This window comes from Haemaphysalis longicornis, unplaced genomic scaffold (assembly GCF_048455015.1).
Source record: "Haemaphysalis longicornis isolate Haplotype H1 unplaced genomic scaffold, Haemaphysalis longicornis Haplotype H1 scaffold_769, whole genome shotgun sequence".
Classification (NCBI taxonomy): Eukaryota; Metazoa; Arthropoda; class Arachnida; order Ixodida; family Ixodidae; genus Haemaphysalis; species Haemaphysalis longicornis.
The window spans coordinates 33,106-58,437 of record NW_027526438.1 but is presented as its reverse complement, the minus strand read 5'-3'; the positions used below and the strand labels follow the sequence as shown (position 1 = coordinate 58,437).

General features: G+C 50.6%; 1 protein-coding gene across 1 annotated transcript in view; it reads left to right on the top strand.

Annotated features, from left to right (window-relative positions):
• Positions 1–5,988: 5,988 nt before the first annotated feature.
• The window catches only part of LOC144148103 (uncharacterized), a 45,718-nt gene continuing 26,374 nt past the window's right edge, over positions 5,989–25,332 (top strand). Inside the window, exons 1-2 of the mRNA XM_077679691.1 lie at positions 5,989–6,419; positions 15,240–15,320. Coding sequence (XP_077535817.1) covers positions 6,328–6,419; positions 15,240–15,320 — 173 coding nt within the window. The 5' untranslated portion in view covers positions 5,989–6,327. The remainder of the gene's footprint in view (positions 6,420–15,239; positions 15,321–25,332) is intronic.

Genomic DNA, 25,332 nt, shown 5'->3' with positions numbered 1-25,332 from the left:
GAGAGTCCAACGGGTGCACGAAGCAAAACATGTTTGTTTGTAATTTGCGATTGAGCATTGTTCCTTGTTATTAACTGAAAGTCCAGTCCTGTCCAGTCACTGCTCCTCGCGCATGCTCAGCACGCCTCTTCACGAGCCACGTGAAACGGCTATCAAGTGGCTATCAGATAGTATACGGCTTCCTATAACGCGAGGGACCCAGGCTCGATTGGTTGGTTGCTTGAATGTACCTTTGCATCATGGCGCATACCCACGCGGGGGATTGGCCAAGAAGCTGCCTGTAAAGATTAGGCTGTGAACCGGTTCATTTTAGAGAGAAAAAAAGAATAAAGCCGGAGGCAAGATTGAGACAAAAAAAAAAAGAAATGGTATATAACAGAACAGTCAGGGGGGAAAAATCATGAAATGAAAAATAGCTGTCTAGCAGGGCAGCCAGCCTGTTGCCGCAAAAAATGAGTGAAAGGCGAGTAAAACATCTCTATGGAAAACTCCTAGGACCGAAGCACCCAGGGAAAGAACAACGGTGGGAGATAACGGGAGATTATGCCGATTAAACGTGTATCCAAGGTGCGTGCGTTAACCCATCACACAGCTTTTCAATTTTTCTCCACTTCACCCACGATCATCATCATCGTCAGAGGAAGTTCGATTTCCTGCAGTGCATTTTGGGCGGACTAGAGACGATATCAGTGAGAGGCTACAAGCTTGCCTTTAACAACCGGAACTTCTCACACTGCGGTGGACCCGGACTTTATCATAAATGAACAATTTATCGAAACTGTGCTATTTTACAAAAATTTAGGACTTACTAGTTGTCCCCCAAAAATGGCTTCATAATCCACATAATAAACCCTCCCCTCTTTTTTAAGAAGACTGTCAGCCGGTTTTACACAGTTACAGCATCGCGCAACGTGGCTGCGGCCTCAGAGAATCGTACAATGCCAGCGTAATGCAAGCTATGCCTATGGAGTGCCGTACCTTACACCAGATTCCTTCAATGCTATTGAAGCATTGAAGACAAACGAAAAAAGCATGTTTGAATGTAATTATCAACCAGGCCAACAAAGCTGTCGTCGGTGTTGCCCTGGAAGACGTTAAAGTTATTTTTACTCTATGAATAAATAAATTTAATATTTTTGCCCAATTAAATCCGATCAGATCAAGCGCCTACTCATATAGGTTAAATTTCTCTGCGCGGATTTTTTTCGTACCGACATATTACGACACTGATAATGCTTTCAATACGTTGTGGGAACATGCGAATGCATGCCCTTGTTTCAGTGGTTTCGTTGCTGAGAAGAACACGCTTTCCTGTTTTCGCCTAAGCAGGCTTTGCTAGGAGGTCTACGTGTGTTTTCCCTTAAACAGTTTCATAAACCCCGTTTACATTGACCTGACGAGGGCTCGTTGAGTCGAAATAAACAGGTTTTTTGGGCTCAACCCTCCCATGTATAAGCGGACGGGTTGGGTCGCAGAGCCGTCGCGGCGAGTCCAGTCGACTCGGAGGCAGGGGGTTCGTCGGGCTGAATCGGCGGGCCGCGGGGAGCAGAATACCGTATTTGCGCGGTCTTAACGCGCCCCCAATCATAACGCGCGGGTAAGTTCGCGCCGGAAAATTCGAAAAAAAAAAATTGACACTGATGGTACTGCGCAGATGGAAAAGACATGACACCACGTACCTCGAAGAGGAATATTTTATTTGGCGTATGCAGCTGTGGTAGCCCAGAATGATTGTACTTCATAAGGTTGCTTATCCACCTCCTGCTGGAAATAACGTCATAGCGGGAAACACTGAAGCTGTTTGCGATTTCAAGTGCCTTGATCTTCATTATTTTCGGCGTTACAGACTAATTGCAGCAGCCCAAAAAAATGTGCAACAGCTGACCAGAGATGTGACATGTCATTGATGAATTAGTGCGCCAAAATTCACTCACTGTTGACGGATTGTTTTTGTTGGATTGAGTTGGATTTTGCGGGCACTCCGTGTCCGTTCCGCATGGGAATGCTACTGGCCGCTTTAAAGCCTATTTCGGTTTTTGAGCCCGATTGGAACGCGCACACAAATATTAAGGATGCCGTTTAGCAAAAGAGGGTGCGCGTTGGAATCGTGAAAATGCGGTAGCTCCTTTCCCAGTAACCCTGGCGCTCCCCTCACCTCGATTCTTTGGACGGGGTTCATATAAACGCGGGAGGGGTCGAGGTAGCTGGGAACGAGCCAGTCTACTCGACCCTTTCTCGTCGAGTCCATGTATCCGGGGCCATAGATAGGAGAGGGGAATGGAGGAACAGAAGCGCCTTCACAGCCGAAAGCTTTTGGTGCTATGGGATCGCCATAGATTTTCTACGTTCAATTCTCTCGCATTTTCTTTTCTACGGGAAAACAGTCACAAGGTAGGCGTGGTACGTCTCCAGGAGAAGTCCTGGGAAGGAGCGGGCAGCCGCAGTCCATCCACGCCGCCGCCCGTTTCCGCCCGCTGTTGCAGACGACGAAATGCACCCTTTCCCATCTGCGTTAATGAAAAGAGATGTCCCTTCAAGATGGCCTCGCGTTCGACATTGACGAGATGGGCACGAGAGAACTTGCAGAACTCTTTCCAGCCTAAATTGACGGAAGTGTGACATGCACCCCAGCTCAATATGAAGTCTTCCCATTCGGAGCCACTGGACATTGCAAGCCGTCTTCTCTGTTTTCTTTGCGCTAACAGACTACGGACTATAATACGTTGCCGACCACCAGGCGCCGGGCAGGGAATTACGCATGAGATGGGAAGGGGCGATGACTTAAGCACGAACCGCCAATTTTAACAGCGGAGCTGTTGTTGCTGGCCGTAATCTGTGCGGCGTCGTCAGAAAAGACCGGGTCATTGTTACTCCCGCCGTTTAACGCGCGCGTGCGCACGCGCCTTATGAGCCTGGGGAGTGCCCGACGTCGTACACGTTTGCGCGTGGCACTCGCAAAAAATACGAAAAAAAAAAATTCACGCATCTCCACGAAGTGAATCATGACGAGTGGGCGAAGCACTAGGGATCGTTCTTACCGGAAATAACCCGCGGCATTGCCCACTCGCGCATGTAAAGGAGTGACAACGCGTGTGTACAGTATATACCATTCCAATCCAATACAATCCGATACAATGCAATTTAATTAAATCTAATCCAAATCCAACCCAACCCAATGCTCATCGCGCATGCGCAACACTGTGTACACGGACTCCAAGGGACAAGCCCCGGACAAAGCGAGGTCCTAAGGTGCTTCGCCCCTAAAACTGTTCACGTGCGTCCGCGCCTCAAGGGGGGAGCGCAAGACAGCTCGCGCTACAGACGCCCAGTTCGCGAAGCCGGTTGCCACCGGTTGACGCGTTCCACTTTGGGAGGAATGCGAAAGCCAGCGGACATAACGATCCAGGCCCGCCAGTCCTGCATGAGGAAGACTACGATGTAGATGGATATGATAATGACTACTACCACAGTGAAAAGCGGCGACCGAACATGAAAATGAACAATTTCAAACCTAATGCAGCGCGTGGTGGTGTGTCCTTCAGTACCTTAACTGAAAGAAATCCTCCAGCTTCGCTGCGGTTCAAGCCTTGCGTGGCTTAGTGCAAGCTTCGCCAATTTTTTTGAAGGCGAGGAGGGGGGAAGGTGTTGGTTTGCATCCCCTCTGCCCCCTTCCTGGTGACGATTATATTGACAATTAACGAAATGGACTTTCACCATTGCCACTGTCGTCGTTGTCTACGCGAGTGTAGCCAAAAACACAAACGCCGCCGCTCCAGTATACGTGCAAAGGAATAGCTGTAGGAACAGACTGCATCGCCAAGTTCCTGCAGTTAACGTAGGCGAAGCCAAAGGGCAGCGACAACGCCGTGAGGCGTAAGCCGATAGGGAAGCACTCGCCGCTGTTAGCCGGTCCCGACTGGTGTCTGGAGTGAAGCGTTTGTGGACAAGATTCTCGCGTGACACATTTGACCTTCCCCAGCTCAAAAGCGACCTGACTCCTCGTAGTATCATTCAGCCGAACGCCGTTAAGTCAATCAACAAATTAAATTATCCATCATTACCAACGATAACTTCAGCTTGTACTGAAGTTAGCAGCGCCTCTGTGGGTTCTTCCGTGAATGCTTCTTAAAAAATCTTAAAAATGTTGAAAATCTTCTTAAAAATCAGAATCAGACACCTCTTAAAAATCCATCGGGTGTCTGAGGCCCAATGCCCCAAAAGTGCTCAATAATTCTTCAAGTATCGTCACAAGTCACAATTTCGTGGTTTAATTTCATACAGGCTACCTACACGACAAAGTAGTCTGAACTGACGCTCTGTGGTCCCAATGCTACGGCGTAGCCGACTAAATGTGTAGCAAGAGCAACGACAAGGACTGCAACGTACACGCAGAGAACGAAAACACGAATACAAGGATTCCTTGCAGGAGCAGAAAATTTGTGGGTGCCTTTCCGGATAACATGTTTGTCAGGAGCGCTTATTTCTTTACGTCGGCGCAAACTGCCACTACAGGAGTAATAGCGAACTAGACTGTGCTCGGTTCTGTTTCTGTCGTAACGCATCATGCGTGCACCCTTAACGGCATCCCTACAAAATTGATGAACGGTGCACGGAGCAGCCTAAGGGGTTAACATGTATACAGAAGAAGAGCACAGCGGGGCGAAATACTCCGGAGGAGGACTTGTACGCCTGTCGATCTCGTAGCTATGACGTTACTGCGCCGTACTGACCTGCAGAGGCACCATGGAGTTATCACGGGCTTCGTTGGTGTACGCCAGCTAGCGACGGTGCGGTACAACCGCCAATCCATACGCTCTAAACGGCACTGTTCATCCGTGTGCTCTCTCCATTCAACTCAGCTGCCATCGCCAGTTTCAATAAAGATCGTTCTCTCTCTCTCAATGATACATAGTAACTGTTGCAGATACTTGCATAAGAACATCTTCGTTTTGCGGTGGTACTTGTTTTCCATAGTCCAATGCTGCCGACCAGACAATTTAGACAAACTACACAACACAACAACGTGAAACTGCACCCACGGGATATAGAACTAGACAGCACATGCAAGGCCTGGGATTTTTCGCGGGCAGCTCCATCTCGCTGTACGGAGTCTGTTTATTTCCGCGTCCTTTTTTTAACGCAAGACTTCGAGCAGCCGGTGTTGATAAATTCCTACCGTCTCGCTTCATTTCTTTATGAATCCTTTACAAGCTTTACGGCCCGGTTTTTACGTCGTGCTGCAGCTTGTCAGACCGAACCGCAATGGTTAGTTCAACGTGCTTCTGCCAATTAACCCAAGCCGCGTTGGCCCTATACTGTTGGACCGGCGTACCAGGACGTACTTGAATTTAAGACACAGAGCGTCTGGTGCAAAGAGTGTTTCCGGGCAAATTGTTCGATGAAAAACAAGTGTAAAGAGTTGGGTGAGGAATAACCGCCGTAAGCCACCATCAACGTTATCATAGGCGTGCCTGGGTGAGCTCTTTTTATCCTGTGACAAGGCAACCGAACGACTACACGACGCTTCGCGATTTTAGCTTTGCCCGTCAACAAAACGTAATGAACGCGTTGTGTTTTACTGTTGTGCTGCAGACGTTGATCGACGATTGCCCTCGAACGGTGTTAAACAAAGGATGCCTCTCCGCCTTCTTCGAGGTGTTCCTGAATGCACAGTGTCAGCCCTATCCATCTGCACAGTGCACGCGAAAGTATCGTCGTTCCGCACGCTTTACGGGTGAAGGAGCTTCGCGTGGCACCCGCATGCTCCGAGCCGATCAAGAACCAGCGGCGCCCCGCGGCTTCGTTCTTCGCCGGGGCCCGCAGGGTGGCGATGGGGTCCCACCATCTTTCGGACGGAGCGCGCACCACTGGACGCAGTGCGGAGATGGAGAAGAAAAGCCTCCCCGCCATGCCCAGCCCCGGCGACTTCGGCGTGGCTGTCGCGGCCGAACGCACGCGCGCTCGGGCGGGAGCCGCGGCGTGTTTTCGCGCCGAGCCCTCCCCAAGCCGAAAGGGGCGCGGGAGCCGGCGGGCAGCCAGGGTTGTCGCAAGATGGCGTCGTCCAGCCCGGCCACCACCGCCGACGGGGCCCGGCGGCTTCCCGCGAGGCACAGGTGTTGGCCAGACGGTCCCCCGGGCGTGGCGACGTGCAGCTGCCTCCTGGGGGGAAGGGACCCCGGAGCGTGACATTGGAGCCGCCGCCGACGCTCAACGGACGTCCCGGCCGGAGGGAGAGGGCGGCGTCCTCAAGCGAGGGGGCGCACGGCGGCCCGCGGGGTCGGCCCTAGCGGGCGCCGCAGGAACTAGACCTCTCCTCCAGTTCCCAACATGGCGCATACGTCGTCCGCCAGCAAGACGCCGCGAGCCAGCCTCAGGAGCAATGGACACCGTGACATCGATTCGGACGCCATGGACGACAGGTAAGAAGCCGAGGCAAACTTGCAACACACCGTTGAGCGAGTGTCTTTGAGCGGCAAGCGTGGACGCACGGCGGTGCGCGATACATTTCTTGTCGGGCGTCGCGACGCCTTGTGGGAGGCGCCCTCCCATTGCAGCGTCGGAGTCTGTATCTACACGTCGTGCCCTCAACGCTGACAGTGCGCTGTTCGGATTTCGTTCGCTTGTGAGCTGACACGTGCGCAGGCAAACGATTCGGGGCGGCGCGAGCGGCTCGTACCGCTGCCATTCGGCGTCTTGGCATCGCGGCGGCGGCGGCGGCAACCCCCCGGCCTGCGCTGTCCGGTCGATGCCGTCGCTCGGCGGCACCGGTGAACCTTCGGGCCTTGTCGCGCGGGCGGCCGTCTCTGCCTTCCTCCGCGCCTGGGAGAGGGGGGAGCCCCGCAGCGTGGCAGGGCTCGGAGCAGCGTGCTTTTCCTTTGCTACGCGCTTGTTGCTGCCTCCGCGTCGTGGGTGGAGTTGTCGCTCGGCGCGGTCTGCCACGCGCGCGCGCGCACGGGGCTTCGCAGCTGCCGCGGGAAGAGCCTTGCGCTTCCTGGACTAGGGCGGTTTCGCCGGTGTTTGCCAGTTGGGTCGGCGCTTCGCGCGTTCGCCTTTGAGCGACTGAAGAACACGGTTCGCCCAAAGGCGGTCGCCTCGGTCTTCGCTCCGACTTCGCACTTGCGTACGCGCGCTGTCAACCCTTCCTTGACGGCGCTTGTCATTCGGCTTTTCATTTTGTTCACGTGGGAGCAATATCATAAGAACTCTGTTTCTATGGTTTCGCGTAGACGATTCTGGATTCTGCGAGCACGCAGAAAATTACTTGCGAATCCACACCGGGCTGTTCTCCTGGTGACATGACATCTACGATTCTGTTCTGAAGGCGTTCATAGTTTTCTGCGCTACTCGTGCCACGTTACTGCCGAAAGACGGACAGTCCTTTCATTCTGTTTTAGCAATGCAACTTGAACTGGAAGCGGTAACAAGGTTCTGGAGAGCGAATGCATGTCGTGTTGCAATCCTTGTGAGGGCAACGCCGCTTTATCGTGCTGCTTATTACAATGATGTTGAAGGTGAGCTTTTTTTATTTTCGACACTATTCCTTACAAATGGACTTGGCGGCTTTATCGTTGTAAAGAATGTAATGGTAACTTGTATGTCTTGTTTTGCGTATACTTTGAGTAGTGTTATTCTACAGAATGGCACTGCTATCGTCATCCTTGTTGTCCGTGTAGTAAAATCCCTACCATTAATTAAGGCTTGACATGTCACAGTCTTAGCGGTTCTGCGGGAAGTCGTTGCTATATTACCTGGTCGGGCCACCCGCTGCCGTCCGACAAAAACGGGCAACTGCTTTCTTGTGGCACCGTTGGGGTTTTTGTCTGTTCCAGGGGGCTGTACTTTGCCCTAGCCTGTTTGTTCAGTGATTTAATCAGCGTCGTTGTTGCACATCTGCTCTGCAAGTCTTCGCTTATGCGGATGATCTCACTGTTCTGCGTCCCGTCTGTAACGTTGCTTTCCACCTGCGGCCTTGCCATGACCTTGATGCATCGTTCTCTCGGTCTTGTCAGAGGAGGCTTCCTCTAAACGTTGCCAAGAGATCGACTATAATGATGTCTCGCGCCCATTCTCGCACCCCTCACCCCGGTCCTCCTCTTAGCGTTACCTTGACAATGTGTTCATCGAGTGCACAGAGCATGCAAATCTGTTAGGTGGCAGTTTGAACCACCAGCGTTCTTTGTCAGCTCTTCGAAGACGTTATTTTAATAGCATTCCATCAGCCGTGGATTTTTCTTCATGCTACAAAGAGCATCGGACCTTATGGCCTTCCTGCACAGCACTGCTTTTGTACTGCTCCAACATGAGCATATGGAGCCCTCACTAGAAGACACCTCCTGACGTCACCGGTGGGTTTCAGCGTAGATCTCTCGTCTGGAATAAAAAGAGGGTTCACTCGTTGCGCGCGTATCAAATGAAGGACATGCAAATTTCTGCTTATATCTGCAAACTGCAGGTTGAGACTACTTGTCTTAGCGTCGTGCCGTAGTTCATAACGTGTTGTGCTGGTTGCACTAGGTTCCGTGTTCTCTTCTCTGTCGCAGTCATGCATGTCTGGTGATGGGTGAGGTTAGCAAAAAAATTTTGTGTTCATAGTTAATAATGGTGGTCACTTATGTAAAAATGTTGACTAGGTGCTCTATAACGAGACGCATATGAGGCTTTTTTCGTCATCGGTACGTGTCAGATCCCTCAGCAGAAGGGTGACGGAACCTTCAGAAATGCCCGTCTTGTGAACCATGTTTTAAAGGTGCCCTGCAACACAAATGCCAACTTCTTTTCATAATCTGTAACGTTTTTAGGACGCAGTCAAAAAGCGGGGTTAGTGCTTCGATTAGGTGCAACTCAAGCCAAGTACTACTGCTCTACGCCCATTAATATTCTACTCTGAGAAGATTTTTCTCTTTCCCTTGGTCTAGGCATTGTTTGTGGCCTTGAGTGACGTCACCCAACCATATTGTAGTCATTGGCCGTTTCCTTTCAGTTGCTGCCAAGAAACGCATTACATGGTTACCTTTAGAAATCGTAACAGAAACGGGGCCGAAACAAGAAGAGATGTCTGCTACGACCGACGAGCTAATCGCGCAGTGCTGTCCCGTGCTGGCTATACTCATATCTTTCGATGTACTTCCGGGAACGGCGGAATGAATGAAAGCTGTAATAGGTTGTCCTGCAGGGGGACTTTAAAGAAGGAAAATTTTTGTTGCCGGTATACAGTCAAACCCGGCTATAGCGAACCCGGATAGAGCGAATTATGCTATATATCGAACAAACATATTTCAGTTACGGAAACACATGGGAAACATATTCCTTATGACGAAGTTCACATCGGATATATCGAACTCTGTGCGCCTAGAATGGCCGCCGAAATGCATGGTCTCGAAGCGGCGATTGAGATGTGGATTGGCCCCGATCACGGAGCAAGAGCCGCGACTGAGACATTGCCCCTCGCACTTTCCGTAACTGTTTCCGACGCGCGGGACTCACGACGGAACCCGCCCAGTCAGCGAGTCCGGACCAAGTCAGCAGCATTGGTGAACTGTGGGAAGAGCTCGCCAATGTTCCTGATTATGTCGCGAGTGAAAGCCGTCCGACGCTTGTAATGAAGCGCTTTCGGCAGTCGATGTGCTCCGCCAATGCTTCTTCGATTTTGGAGGACGCGGACTCGAACTGGTGCAAACAATGTTTCGTGTAGAGAATGCTATGCTAGTTGAAGCCGCCAAAACGAAAGTGAAAACAAAAATCACCGCTTTTTTTTTTTTTTTTTTTGCAAAGTAGGCAATTGGGGCAGAAAGTAGCTTTATTACTTGCAATAGATGGATTATTTTTAGTGAGGTAATGGCTACTTTACTGTGTTCGTTTCTACATGCGGGGATGGTGGAGTTGGGTAGGGGGCAGGGCTCCCGCGGATTGCGAACTCGTAACAATCAGCTCGTTATAGGCGGGTTCGGCTATATCGAACTATTGGATATATCGAACTAATCGAAGTGCATATTGCAGTTCGCTATAAACGGGTTTGACTGTATGCCGTATACCGTTTATGCACGTTTCGTTTAACCTCAAATGACCATATGTTCGGGCTTGTGATAAAGACGGTTGACGTGTAAGTTGGAGTGATAAAAACAAGATGCGGAATGAAAGTGTCAAGCAACCGCGCACTTAAAGGGACACTAAGGGTAAAAGCAAGTTGGCCGGAATCGACAGATTACGGTGCTGGGAATCTAAATACACCATTCTCGCGAATAGCAGTTGTTTAATAAGGCAGAAAACCCCAGAAGCGTAAAAACGGATGTCGACGCCCCATAATATTTTGGGTACCACAGTTTGTGGTGTCACAAAAGTTGAGAACGGCAAAAGCGCATTGCCGAAACATCTAAAAGTGTTTTACTCAAATGAACGGTTCCCCCGTGGTTGAGCGCGTAAAATAAATTTAAATCAAAACGTCACGTGAGCTCATTTTATTTAAAAAAAAAAAAAACAGAAACTGCAGCTTTTATACATTGCGAGACAGGCTGCTTCACTACCGTTTCAAGCCGGTCACGATGTTATCAGTTTCGTTTTGGAAAAGACATGCTCTACATTGGTGCACAATTAGAAAAGTCAATTATCTAAGATGTTGAACGCCTAAGTTTCCGCAAGCAATAACCCCGGCAGCAAGCAGCAACAGGAACAAGATGTCTAGGCGACCCGCTTGAGCTTGTAATATTCCGTTCTTCGCGCACCGATGTTGGTATCGGTAACGCGTGCCCGCGCGTGGTTAGAACCTTGCTGACCGTGAGAGGTAAAGGGGTAATTACCTTGTGATTATCCGTTTGTCTGAAGCCGCTGTTGATAATCCGTACACGCTGCATAGCTCTACATTTTTGCACGGGGGAGCCGGGCATGTATACTCAATCTTAGTGTTCGCAGGCCGTAATATGTGCCGGGTGGTTTATTCAAGGAGCGTACAAAAAGACGTCTTCGCTGTAAACTTATCGAGTTCAACTGCTGGAAGCGTAGAGCGCGGTCGAAACTGATCGCATTTCACTGGCGCACTTTTTACCGCCCCAGAAGGCGCCAGCGCGGGAGCTCGCTAACGGCCTCGGAGGAATCGCAGCGCCGTACCCGTTTCACGTATCACCTCTCAGGGATCCGGACATTTCGGTGTAGGACTTTTCGGTGCACGGACGGTGCACGGCCTTTTCGGTTCTCGGACATTTCGGTGCACGGACTTTTCAGTGCAGGGCGTCTCGATGCAGGACGTCTCGGTGCGGACATTGCGGTGCGCGGGATGGCCCAGGACTCTTTTTAGGGACATTTTAGCTTTAATAATGTAATTTTGTCAGTTGGTATGATTTTATACGCTCGAGAGTTGTGTTTGCGCCGCCGTGCACGGAAACGAACGCTAAACCGGTGCTAAACCGGAGCATCAGCGCGTAAAATCCAATTTCGGTAGTAGATGTTAAAAAATTAACGTTGTTAATTTACTCCCGTTCAACATTTTGCTTTATTATGATATTCATGTAAACAATCCTAATACTTTCAGTGCTACCGAAGCCTTTTGATTTCACTTCACCCAACGCTGCAAGACGCTGCTGCTTTTAGTCCATTCCGATCTCTCCTCCCACCCCCCATCCCCCCTTTCCCGCAAAACCGTCGCAAAAAAGAAAGGAAACGCGGAAGCTTAAGCGTGCGTGCATTCCCTTTTAATTACTTTATCAATCTCGTATTCCTTGCATTCAGTGTCGATCTACTTAAAAACTAACCAACGATCGCACTTACAGTGGCGTTACTTAAGGGGGGGGGAAGGGGGGGGGGGGGCTGAGGACCACCCGCTACCAGCCCCCTTGGTAAAGAGAGGGGGATGTCACTTGTTCTTGTCCGATGTGTAAACTGGATGTCGAAAACTTGACGACTGTCCCAGCTGTCGTCAAACCAGCCTATGCAATTTTTTCTTCTTATAATAGAAGAAAGCGAGGTATGTCATGATATGCGCGACTTGAATAGTTTTCCCAATGGGGCGACTGAAGGCGAAGAAAGAGCGATTCCTGGAGAGGGGCGCCGTCTGTATGACCGCAACGTGCGAAAGGGTGTAGCTAGCAAGCTTGTTCCTCAACGGGGTGACAGGCGCCAACGATACTGCTCATTCTGTCCCCAGCGGCCTCAAGTTCGGGTGGCTTTTTGTTGCGCATTAGAGAGGTTGTGTGAGCTCATGGTGAGCGTATAGCTTTCTCTTGCCTCAATGCGGTGACATTTCGGAGCCCTGGTTTTCAAGGGAAACAGAAAATAATATGAGTGAAAGAGAAATGTGGGGGAGATGGAAACCTAAAGACGAGGGTGGGGATGGGGTGGGTGGAGGCCGGGACAAAAAATTAAATGAGATGAAAGTACGCGTGCAAACAAAGCCCTAATCCTGGAATCCTGGAATGAGTGGTATTTGTACACACAACCCGTGCGAGCTTTATCACCCGTTTCCAAAAAGGCTCGCTCTTCCTCCACGACAATATCCTATATACTTGTCTGTAAAAAGGTAGGGACAACAGTATTTACAAATTCATTTTAGCGCGACAGTGTAGCGTACATAAAACTTTTCATAAGATTTTCTGCATTTTGGGGGGCAACCGAATGTTTGTAAAGCTGCTTTCTTTGGATAACAAATCTGCATAAAAATGCATTACACCGTCTAATTGTCTTAGCTAATGTGCCTTGCCGCAAAAAGGAGCGAATATAAATTAACGTCCTGCCATAAATTAAAAAAAAGAGCAAAATAATTATTCAATCTCTTGGCTGTAAAACATGTATTCTCCGAACAAGGTAGTAAACAAAAATATACAAATTTTAATTTCTAACAATAACTGTAACAATCAAATACGGCATCAATGTAAAGATGCAATCACTGCGCTAATTATTGTTCATCACTCGTTATGCTGAAATAAAAATTAACAGGTGTTTCAAACAAGCGAGTACCGATAATTGGGCCGCCGAAAAGTTTGCGCTCCGAAATGTCCGTGCACCGAAATGTCCGCACGAAACGTACGTCCTGCACCGAAATGTCCTAGACCCCACCCCTCAGGTGATACGTGAAGCGCTCGCTGCCTTGGGCAGCGGTTGAGGCGGTGTTGTTGGCATGGACATCACTGGTATGTCAAAAAGCATTACTCGTTCCGCCGGGGACAAATCAGAAAAGACCAAGCACCATCGGCCAGACGAAACGTTGTCGGCGGCGGCCAGCGTGAGACCGCCTAGATCGCACAGGCGCAGGGTGCCTCGCTCCTAGTTTGCGACTCAATGACATGCTTAATGGCTACATCAAGAAAAAAAAATAAAGGGAAGTGGGTGCGAGAAATGCCAGCTTTAAGAGCTGCCAAAGCTGGCAACGAGCAACGAGACATTATTTGCTGCGAAATAAGCAAACGGTTTGCTTATTTCGCAGCATGTCTCGTTGCTCGTCGAACAAAAGCCGAGAGAGCTACGAAACGTACGATCTTTCAGTTAAAACAAAATTTCATTCAGCCTTTAGTGTCCCTTTAACTCTTCTGTGCTTGTGCAAGTCCAAAGGCAGGCCAGTAATCCAGACGAAGCCATGAAGATCGCTTTCCACCCTCTGCAAAAGCGAAGCGTGAGCCCGACATCTACATACGGTCTACACAAGTCCCGTGAACAGAGTACACCGGGAGAGGGATTATGGTGCAAGCGAGAATTTTCTCGGAGGCGACCTTAGCTTTCATGTGCGAACACACGTTTTGTCTACGGGAAAAATGGATGGTGGATGTGTCGGAGGTTGGGAGGGGCGTAGATTTGGATTTTGTGCAAACGAAGACGATACGGTAGGGGATTAGTTATGGGGGATTTCTCGCGGGGAAGGAAGAGGGGGGGGGGGGTCATGTCAAGAGACGCCCCTTCGAGGGAGCCACGGAGTAACCTGAATGCCTTCCTCTGGAAGCGAGTGTTGAACGGGAGGGAGCCGACGCTCCTGAAAGTGCAAACGGAGCCTTCCCTCGAGGAGGCCTTTCTTCCACACCGTCGTCACTTTGCAAATGGCGCTGCGCGCTATTCCGATGAAAAACGAGTACGCCATTTTAGCAGCCACTTTCTAACCAGGCCGGACAAAGCGAAGGGGCTTTGTATTGTAGCATACCTCGTACAAGGGCACCCCCAAAGCGAGGGTCGCACCAAAGAGCACTTCGCTACCCGCAGTCATTAGGGAGTGCATCACCCTGGTATTCTGAGTCCTTCCTCCACTCCACCTCCAGTGAGGAGATTCTAGAAATCGATTTGCCGATGCATTAGCATTGCGGAATCCTCCCTTCAGCCAAGTGGAGGGTGCAAATAGAGAGGCGGAGGAAGAAGCGGGCCTCCTGTCTGCCGTGTCTTCGCTCCGCTCAAAATTGTCTTTTTTTTTTTCATATGCTGTTGCCTGTTCCTAACTTCGTAGAGCAGAACACATAACGGTTGATGTGGCATAACATGCGTGACTTTGCCACATGGCTTGGTTTCCGTTGAAGTATAGTTTTTTTTTTATTTATTCCTACTGTCAGCCCTGTTTGGGCTTTTACAGGAGTGAAAATAAAAACAAGAAGAAAACATGGATGCAACTGAGTTGCATACAAGCCTTAAAGCACAAAGACGTGCAACAATGAACTACTACATACATGTAAAAGTCAGCGTGCGTACAAATTTGCACTACGCCACCATAGACACAATAAACTAAACAATGCGCCTAGGGTTATTACACAGTAGTGACTCTAAGACCTTCCAAAAATACAGTTGTTGACCTTACGGTTAGAAGAGAGTCTGGTAATGAATTCCATTCGATTATTGCCCCAAGAAAGAAACTGAAATTGAAGCAATCATTGCGGGGCAGAAGAGGGGGAAATATGCATACTGTGGCGGAGCCTTGTTGGCGCGTTCATGTAATCATTAATGATTAAAATCTTTATTGAGAACAACAGGTGTAGATTATAGGGCACCCGCCCGGTGGGTACCCCCCTTCCCCTCACTTACGTCATAACGACCTTTGGTACGTCATCGGGTTAATTTAGGGAGCAGGCAATCTAAAATATTCCCCTTGAAATTAAAATTCCTTTTTAATGCATGTTCTCGTCGCGCAAAGTGTGAGTGTGTAAAACGGACCATGTTTTACTATAGCAATATAGTATACATTTATGCGGTATTTATGATCTCTTTGAGAGTGTGATTGTTCTTATTTCTGTCCTACATTACGTAACAGCGATGTTTTCTCTTGCTCTCGTCCGGCTCTTTAGGTCGTCCTCACCGGACCAGGGCTCGTACTCGCACCCGAAATACGAGAGGTCCCTCAGGAACACCAGGAAGTCGGAGCCAGAGTAAGTTGACGCACCAATCCACGTGTGTTCTTTTGCAAAGAACCCTCTCGTGCCTCATCTGGCCGTCTCATGAATCTGACATGCCGCGTCGGGTCAACACGTTTTTCCATCGCATTAGCGTGAGGTGATACCCCGCTGGGTGAGAGAACCACATGCGGCCAGAGTGAAAAAGTCTTTCTGAAGTCTTTCTGCGCGCTTCTTTTCACTGGGCTTTATTTCTAAGGCACGCGCTATTGAACGTGTCGCTGCCGAACGGAATTTGTCCCCGTTTCTGCGTCGCTACATGCCGCCCCGAGATGGGTACAAGCCATCCACCTGATGATGATGCTCATTAGAGGCTGTCTTTTTGTATCGGGATCTCGGTTGTCAACAACCGACTGGCCTGTTTTATTCAAGTTACAGTCGAATGTCATTAATTCGGACTCGCTTAATTCGGACTTCCTGTTGATTCGAACTGACGAACCCGGCAAAGTTACGTGTATTTCAAAAACTTTCGTTAATTCTTTTAATTCGAACAAATTTTCGGGTCTTTTCGAGTTCGAATTAACCAGATTCGACTACTTGTCCTACCCCTAAAACAAACGTATCTCTTGGTTTCCTCCCTATCCCTTCTCTCCCTCCCCGACGGTTCTGAATTTCCGTCCATTCCTCTCCCCTTTTTCTGCCTTTGCATATTTTTAATTTCCCCTGCTGTCGTATATTCTCATTAGTTTGATTACTCCTTCTACGCCTCCGCCTCTCCCTTTTCTTCCACCACCACTCGAGCCGCTTCTTCGTCGCCTCGATTTCGCTGAAGTTTAGGCTGCTCCTAATCCCGAATACCAAAGCTCCTCCTTTAAAGGGACGGGCAACCGATTTTTGTCGGGTATATATTTTTTTCATTCCAGATGAAAGCGTATCACTTAAAACACCTTAACACGAAACGATTTTGCTGATAGCGCCCTGGAGCTTTTGAAATCGCAATTTTTAGATTACCAACCACACGCGTCCCTCCAGAAGGGATGCTGGCAACCACGACAGTCAGCCGTGCTGCAACATACTTTTTTTGCTGCACGTGAGATTAAAAGGGATGTTTAAAAACTTGTTCCCGGCTTGAACAACAATAGTGTTCAACCTTTCCTATTCCTTCATACGTGTTTTGAATCACGCTTTGAAATCGACGGAAATATTTAGACGTGTAAGGTATATAGTGTCACGACTAGACACTAGGTGTCGCCACCTTTCAGGTTTCAGAAATTGCAGTGCAAAATTTCAGTTTTTCCCGCCTGTTTATTCAGAAATCCCGCGTGGTTACCCTGGAATATAAAACGATGGCTTTCAAATGACCAGGAGGACACGTACTCCACAAAAATCGCTTGTCTGTTCCTTCAACGTCCTGTCCTCATCGTCCCGCGTCGTGGTTGTGTATCTGTGCAGTCCATGACAATATGCCCTATGGTTTCCTGATCCCTGCCGCAGCATACACAGGTCTCATCCTGTTGCCTGTGGTTTCCCACGTATGTCCGTGTTCTCAGGCCCGCCCGTGCTTCAATACGCGAGTCCGTGCTTCAAAGAGAAATGCAGTGCCTCACGTGTTGCCATTGGTGTACCTTCATTCCTGATTGCCAGTTTTAACAGCAGAGTTGTTCAAATTTTTAGTTCCGCCGTCGAGCCTTACTAGAAAACTCAGCCCAGCCGAGCGCACGTGAGCGTGCGCCTCGTGAAAAGCGCCCGCCGTCGTCCAGGCTTGCGCGTGTACTTCAGCCACGTCAGGAGTTACCAAAAAAATACCAAGAAAAAAAATACCGTGCGCACGTTACCATACGCCTCGTGAGATGCTGCAGGCGTCGGCCAGCTCGACCTTCGAGAACACTCTGCCCAGCGTTCGTGGCGAGATCTCTCGTGTGCTCTTCTACTCTCCAGTTCACGTTTGTTTGCGCCTGAAGTGGGAAGCACAGACACCAGGTTCGCGAAGCCGGTTGCAGCGCGCGCTAACGCGGTCCATTTTGGGAAAAATGAGAAAGCCTGCGGACAGAACTATCCGGGCCTGCCAGTCATGGAGAACTTTCAGCGGCAAGTTCGGAAGTACATGTGAGGTGCTACAGCCGGGTCTCCGACGAAGGGAGAGGGGCCGCCAGTTCTGCTGTTTTTCCAGCCTTGCACCACTAGTGCGAGCTGCGTCACTTTTTTCCTGTCTTATCGGTCCCCAGTGTTTTTAACAGAGATGCTGTTCTTGGCCGACGCTTTCATGGGACGAGGCGTGGTAACGCGGGCGCAACGATGTGGAGAGGGCGTAGGTTAAAAACAGGGAGAGCAAGCTCCAAGCACAAATGTAGGTTTGTTGGGAGAGGACGAGCGGGTGCCGAGCGCAGGTGGGCGGAGTCGAGAAGAGAGGAGTCGGTCAATTAGAAAGCGCGCACCCGAAAGATGGTTCGGAGGAATGCGCATATATAGACGAGTGCGCTTGGTGGTTGTTACTCGAATGTTCGGAAAATGGGTAAACTCGCGCGCTCTCTGGAAGACGATGCCGCCGGTCGTCGGGAGCGCCAGAGAGAGTTGCCGGGAGAACGGGCGCGAATTGGAATTGATCTGCTGCTCCGAGAAGTTCTCTGAAGCGTAGCCTTGCGGTTAGGGAACACCAGGCAGCTTCGGTGTTAACATCAGCGTTCGCGACGTTAAGCCAGTGAGGCTGGGCTATATTTTTTTTTTTTTCGTTTCCATTCGCAGAGAAAAATTCGTCGTCTCCGCTGCGATGCGATGCCATGCCATGCGATGAGGTCTTGAGGGAGGGAGGGGTGGAGGGGGGGGGGGGGGGGTAAGAAGGGGAGAAAAGGGCCAGAAACTGTCTGGCGTGGGGGGCCGACACCTTATCAGGCCCGTGGGGGGAGGCTGCCTTTACCTTCCTTTTAACTGTCTCTGATACCCCACTTTCACCTACCGACTTCCCGTACCGTCTAAACACCTGTCTGGTCCACTGTCTCCACCGCGTGTCCATGTTCCTCATATACAAGTACCTAAACACTGCCGCAGCCTTTTTTCTGTCCTCCTTCTTTCGAAGTCTCTCCTCAAATTCTATCCTGATTTGTCCTCTACGCAGCACCGTCTACCGGTTCGCTTAGAACACTCCTACTGCGCTGAGCAACTGCTCAAGAAAATCCGCTTTTCTGCCCCAGTAGTCCAGAGAGGGAATCACAGCTTTGGGTTCGAACTGCCTCGGTTTGATCCACAGCAGTGCAAGTTTTTTTTTTTTTTTTTTTTCCCAAATGTTCTTTACTTCAATTCTACTTATTTCCGTAAATTAAGGGATTTGTTATCTTTTAACTCTGTTTAGGTGTGAGGCGCGGCATATCAACACGTTTAATCACCCTTCTGCATCGTACCGGAAGTACCGGGCTTTACCAAAAGAGAGTTATAGCAGAACGGAGAACCGGTTCCGGTACGGTACCCGGTAACCGACCGGCGCCTCTGCGCGTGCGGGGCTGAGAGGAGGAGAGAACGGCTGGGCGCATGCGTAGGTGCACATACCGTGTACCGGGCGCTGTACCGGTACCGGTTCTCCGCTCTGCTAAAACTCAAATATTAGAGTTTTAGCAGTCCGTCTGTTCCCTCGTTTACGTAGTTACCGTGCTGACCGGGACCCGACTGCACATGCGCGCGCGGGAAGGGCGAGAAAGCGCACCTCACCGTGACGAATGCTAGGGCATGGCGAGGGCCGGCCCGCGAAACTAATCTCCCCTGCCGCGACGAATGCGCAAGCGCCCAGTCGGGTGACGGCAACTACGTACAGTACGGACCATACGTAGTGCTAAAACTCTGTATTGCTTCTGAGACCACGGCGTTTGGTGCCATAAGCCACTTGACTCAATATCATCCTTGGAGAATTATTGAGTACCGTATAAACCGGAATATAGGTCGAGTTTTTTTCCAAAAAAAATCCGCACAAAAGTCACCCCTCGTCTTATATAGCGGTCATTGGCAGAATGTAAATCGTTGTCTGGCAACAATGTGCAAGCGTAGTCCGTCGCCATCGCCATTCGTGTTGGACTGCTCTCTCGCACTATCAGGCCTTTATTTGCTTTCGTTTTTCTCTAGTTTTTCGTCTTTTACTCGTCTATTGTACGTGCGTACGTACATTTCTGTACGTGTCTGTTCCGGGATGAGTGGCGGCAGTCGGCGCCAGTTCACCGCGGCGTTTAAGCTGGTGGCGATTGAGTCGCCGAGCAGAATGGGAATATGGCGGCGCAACGCCAGTTAGGCGTTTCGGAGAAAAGTCTGCGGTACTGGCGGAGCCAGAAACCTCAGCTGTGCTCGTGCAACCCCCGAAACCGATCGTCCCGTGGACGTCAAGCGGTGCTCCCCGAGTTGGAGAACAAAGTGGCGGACTTCGTCCGGGAACTTCGCTCACGATCGCTCCGGAGGCCATCCGCGGACCGGCTCCGCGAACTGTACAGTGAGTGGATAGCCGGTGACAACAAAAAGACCCATACGGGCCGGTTGCGACCGTGTCAAGCTGGGTGTCCTTCTCTGGGCAGTCGCTGCCCGACGACATGGTTACAATGACAGTGCGAAGCAGTCATCCTCGGACGACTCTGAGTGCTCCGACGAGTGACTTCGGCACGCATAGTGAGTGGCAGTGACGGACGGGAGTCGAAAATAAATATAGAGATTGTGTGCGCGCTTCTGTGCCGAATTATTTTTTTTGTCAACTTTTTCCACCTCAAGGTAGGGGGTCGACCTATATACCGGGTCGACCTATAATCCGGTTTATACGGTAATTGTATGGCGGTTTATGAACAGCTGCCATAGTAAATCAGCTTGAGATGATCCTGTTAACTTTTTCCCAGTTACTTCTTTTCGGTTGTGCCGCCAACTTGCGTGGGCATGCAAGCATGATCTCTTGTTTCCACGGTGGAGGGTCTCTGTCGTCGCCAAGGAGGTCGGTCGTCGCGCATGTTTTGCATGTACCAGGACTGTATGGCTGGAGCGCAGCGTAATTCCGCATTTGCGCGGCAATTACACCAGCGGAAAAAGCTAGTCACCGTCGGGCCTGCGCGCGTCATTGCGCGCCGAATATAGGTGACGCGCAGCCTCGGGAAGCGTCTCGCGGTCGCCTTGTCGCCGCCGCTTCCGCTCTCTTATTCCGGCGAGTGCTGCTATCTCGGAGCCGGCGACGGAGAGCCGCAGGATGTGTTGCATGCAGTGTGAATTCCTCGTGGTTTCGTGTTGTCAGCTGCGAAGAGACGCGCGAAAGCATGCTATAGATGGCGGCTACCGGCGTCGGATATTGCGCCTTTTGGCCCCGCGTGGCGTGTCACGCATCATCCGAGCACTGACGCTAGCTCGTTATCGAAGTTCCAGTGTGGTGTTTGCGTGAGGGCGCTGACGGTACGGCTTCTGTAATCGTGAATCCTGCTTCGTTTTGCTTGTTTATTACATCCGATCAGATTAAAGACGGCGTCTGAAGGACAAAAGCATTTATTTTGAAACCTAGCAGCGGGTCCCTGTGATAATTGCGTTAACGGTTGTTGCTTGGCAGTGTAGCCATAATTAATGAAGTTGAAGTACCTTAAGCTCAGGTATCTCAACTTTGCTCTTCCGGCATTGCGTTGAAAATAAACGCTCCCTACTTTACCGGTTGCTTCAATGTCAGAATCGATGGCACCTTAAACGGGCTTCCCTCGAGTTCTTAAAGCTAGATTTACCCTGGCATTTTACCCCCTCCTCCACTTGAGCCTCCAGTCAAAGAGATCCTTGAAATCTATTTTCGCGTTTAAAAGCATTGCGGCATCTTCCACTTAGCCGAGTCGAAGGAACGCATGGAATGGAGGACATACAGGGAATGCGGCCATTAGACTGGCGCATCGGAAATGGCGATGGTGGTAAGTGCACGGGAACAGGCTGTTGTCATTGGTTGGCGGAAGTTGCCGGAGAAGCACATGCTTATCAGATGATGATGATGAATAAATCTTTATTTGTCAAGCTGGTGCAGATGTTAGGGCACCCGCCCGGTGGGGGGCTTCCCTATTCAGGGATACCCTGAGCTCGGCTGGCGGTCCAGGCCCTCTTCACCAGTTCACGCTGTATCCCAAGGTCCGGGCTCGTCAGGCGGTTCACCCACTGCTTGTAGGAGGGGGAGGTTATTGGGGCAAGGCCTGGGGTCTTCTGGCACTGCCAAATCTGGTGGTACAGTGTACCGAGCGTTGGACAGAAATTGCAGGTAGACGGGTATTGGGTGGGGTAAATCGCATGGAGTAGGGTTCTGTGGGGGTATGTATTTGTCTGTAGTCTTCGAAGGGTGGTGGCTTCTGCTCTTGTTAACTGGGAATGCGGAGTCGGGAAGGTTCTTCGGCTTTGACGGTAGTAAATGAGAATGTCAGCATACCTGACAAGCGGTTCTGTTTTGGGGGCCGCAAGCGGTGTTTGTCCCTCTATGGTAATGGCCCTGTGTATAAGCGCGCGGGCAGCGGCGTGAGCCGCCTCATTACCTTCGAGAGATTCGTGTCCAGGTATCCAGATGAGCCGCGTTTCAGGTATGCGGGCAGTAATCTTAAGAATTTGAAGCGCCGGTTTGCTGATGCGGCCTCGTTGGTAACTGCGGCACGCCTCCTGCGAATCCGTCAAAATTGTAATTGCATCTTTTCCCGTCGTGATAGCCAGGGCAGTAGCGGCTTCTTCAGCAGCTTCCGTTGATGTTGTGCGGACGGTGAGGGCGGTTGTTACTTGCCCTGCTGCATCGGCGACACACACGACGTGGGCTGGCTTGTTTATGTATGGAGACGCGTCCGTATACCTTGTTGGATTGTCGCCGTATTTATTATTCATGGCTCGTACTCTTGCTATGCGTCGAGCTTTGTTGTGTAGTGGGTGCATGTTTCTTGGGATGGGGGCTACCCTGATGGCTTGTCTGAGTTGGAGTGGAACCCGCTCCTTATGGTCTTGCAGTGGCGGTATACGGCATATCCCAGCCGTCGCAGTGTAGCTCGTCCCGTTGGTGTTAGGCGTAAGCGTTCCAGTTGAGAGCTATGATGCGCCTCCTGTATTTCCTCCCATGTGTTATGTAGTCCAAGATACAATAATCTCTTCGTCGATGTTTTTTGGTGCAGTCCTAAGGCTGTCTTATATGCTTGACGAATGATGACATCGAGCCTGGATTTTTCGGATGTTTTCAGGGCCAAATAAGGGGTTCCGTAAGCTATCCGGCTTATGAGTATGGCTTGGACAATGCGCACTGTGTCTGACTCTTGCAAGCCAAATCGGCGGTTTGACACGCGTCTTATGAGGCGGATTAGCTGATTGAGTGTCTGTTGAAGCGGTGCAACTGTATGAAGGCCTGATCCATTTTTTGGTAGTGCAAGACCTAGGATGCGTAGTTTAGATACATTTGGCACTGTCTGGTCGTTGATGGTAAGCTCCGGGTCGGGAATGCTGCGCTTTCGTTGGTGCGCCGTCCCGATGCAGAGAGTGAGGAGAGCCGACTTCTCCGGAGCACATTCGAGCCCTTTATCGTGAAGGTCACGTTGGGCTTAATCTATGGCTGCTTGCAGAGAATCTTGTTGTTCCCCTATTGATCCTGTTGGTGTCCACAGGGTGAGATCGTCCGCATAGAGAGCATGTCTAAGATGCGGGATATCTTTCAGTAGGGGAGGAAGGTCCTTCATAGTAATATTGAATAAGAGCGGGGAAATAACTGAGCCTTGGGGAGTGCCTCGGGAAATTGTATTGAATTTTGTTGAGCGGAGGTGTTCGATGCCAATTGTTGCCGTACGGTAGGTTAGAAAGGCTGCGACGTAGTCGCACATGCACTGTCCACAATCAATGGAGGCTAGACCTTGGAGGATGGCCTTATGACTGATGTTAGCAAACGCGCCCTTGATGTCCAGGGTTAAAATGCATCTCTTGTGGGTATTGGTGAGGCGATCAATGATCTCTTCTTTCAGTTGCAGCAGGACATCTTGCGTGGATAAGTTGGCCGAAATACATACATAGTGTCTGGGAAGTGTCCACCATCTTCGATATAAGGAGAAAGGCGATTGTGCACCATGTGTTCCAGTAGCTTTCCTACACATGATGTGAGGGAGATGGGCCTTGCGAAGTATTGAAAGTTCGGGCGATGAAGAAGCAGCAGCGCCGACAGTGGCGCCACTGTATACGATTCGTTTCTAAAAGTCATACTACGCGCCAGCTTGCGGCATTAGTAACACGCCCGCGAGGAAGCCCCGAACATACCCTTTGTAGATGCTACGTTGGTGGCAGCGTCTAGTATTTCATTTCCGATGCATGCACTATGAAATGCGTCGCAGCCAATGGCAACTCTTCTTTCCACTGTGTTTAATTCTTGATGCACGTGGTGTAAAACGCGAATGCCCGCCCAGTGTTGCTGCGGCAAGTGTTTCGGGGACGCCTTTCGCGGACGCCAACAGTGTGCGGCCTTTCGCCTACCTGACCGAGTAGCGCTTTCGCGTTGATAATAGCGGTTCCTGTCACGGCGCGCGAGCAGTTATAGCGGCTAGACCCACCGTGGGCTAGACGCTATCGGCGCTGTTCTTGCCTTGTCACGTGTGTCGATCCGGGCGGATCACTCAGTAAACGCTAGCAGGTGCCCCCACCACCAGTGGCTTCGTTGCCTGAGTTGTAATGATGCACGATTTGTTTTACGTAATATTTCCGCATTCGTCCTCCTGGTAAATATTGAATCGCTATTTCTATAACAAGTATAGGGTCATTCGAAGTGGCAAGCGGAAAAGCCGGAAGGCGTAACCGATCCTCTTCTTCCGACGTGGAACTCGAACCTTTCGTACACACGAACCCGACTGCGGCAGGTAGTGCGGCTGCGTAAAGCCATCAAGCCGCCTTTCACGAGTACCGCGGTCGATCGAAGCGGTAACACTAGCACAATGACATCAACGTCGCAGCAAAATGATCGGATCAGCATGGAAGCTCGTGCGGGGAACGGGGAGATGTTGAGGAGAAAAGTCACGTGGTTATTTGCATCGACAGACGTGCTTTTGGGCTTGGAAGGCTTGGCCGTACTGCAGCCCTCCCATCGACGCTCCTCTGTGGAGGGGCTTGGGCCTCACTGTTCAGCTGAGCGCACCACTTGGGTGCGTGGCTCTTAACAGAAGTCCAAGGAAGAGGGGAGCTTTCCCTGCTGCGTTGTGGGGTTGCCATAGTACTGTTTTCTTTTTTGTGTGTGAATGCCTGGACCCCTCCAGCTCCGTTTATGATAGCCATCCGCCAGCGGCGACATTCGACCGAGGAACGTCCCCTTTGGGAAGCACGCAACTGTGATGGGGTTTAGCCGTAGCTTTGGTCACTCCAGCCTGATTAACCGGGTTGTTTCAGGGGTGTCGCCGGTTCCTCTGTACGGTTACCTGAAAAACCTATGGACGCGTTTGTTTTTTCACCTCCCGTCACCTATTTCGACAAAGTTCAGAGACCGTTTGCGCTTTTAGTTCTTTTTATTTAAACTCTTGACGAGAGGTCTGCGTGGTGTCTGTAGGTGGAAAGAATAAAATACGGCTTCGCCTAGTTAAGAGGAGCGCGATACCGTACCATGTAGGGACTGCGTCGGTCTAGAGAAAGAGCTGGCCAGTCGTCTCGGCAGCGCGGATCGGTATGCGTCCTTGTCTTGTTGAGTTTTATGATGACCCTTGTCCGTGCACTGACCGCGACTTTCCTTACTTTCGCGCTTGACCTTTTTGAAAGCGAAAGCCTGACGTTTTTCCGGACGTTGTGATGTACAGAATTCTTAACAAAAAATGGGAGTTCGAGTTGGGGAGCGCGAGTTGAGAAAGGGAAACAGCAGAGCCGGTGGAAGGTCACGAGAAAGGGCGACAGGCTGTAGAACGTTCTGGAAGAGCCCTGTATACGTGACCGCGCGTGCTCAGAGTTTCATTCCACATCGCTATGGGTGACGACCCGGGGCCTAGTCGCGGGCGGGAAAGACCGCGAAAGTACGTCACGGCGGAGAGGGTAGAGCATCTCGGTGTGCCGTTCGCCGCAACTGCCAACGGGAGGAAGCGCCTATGGGTGG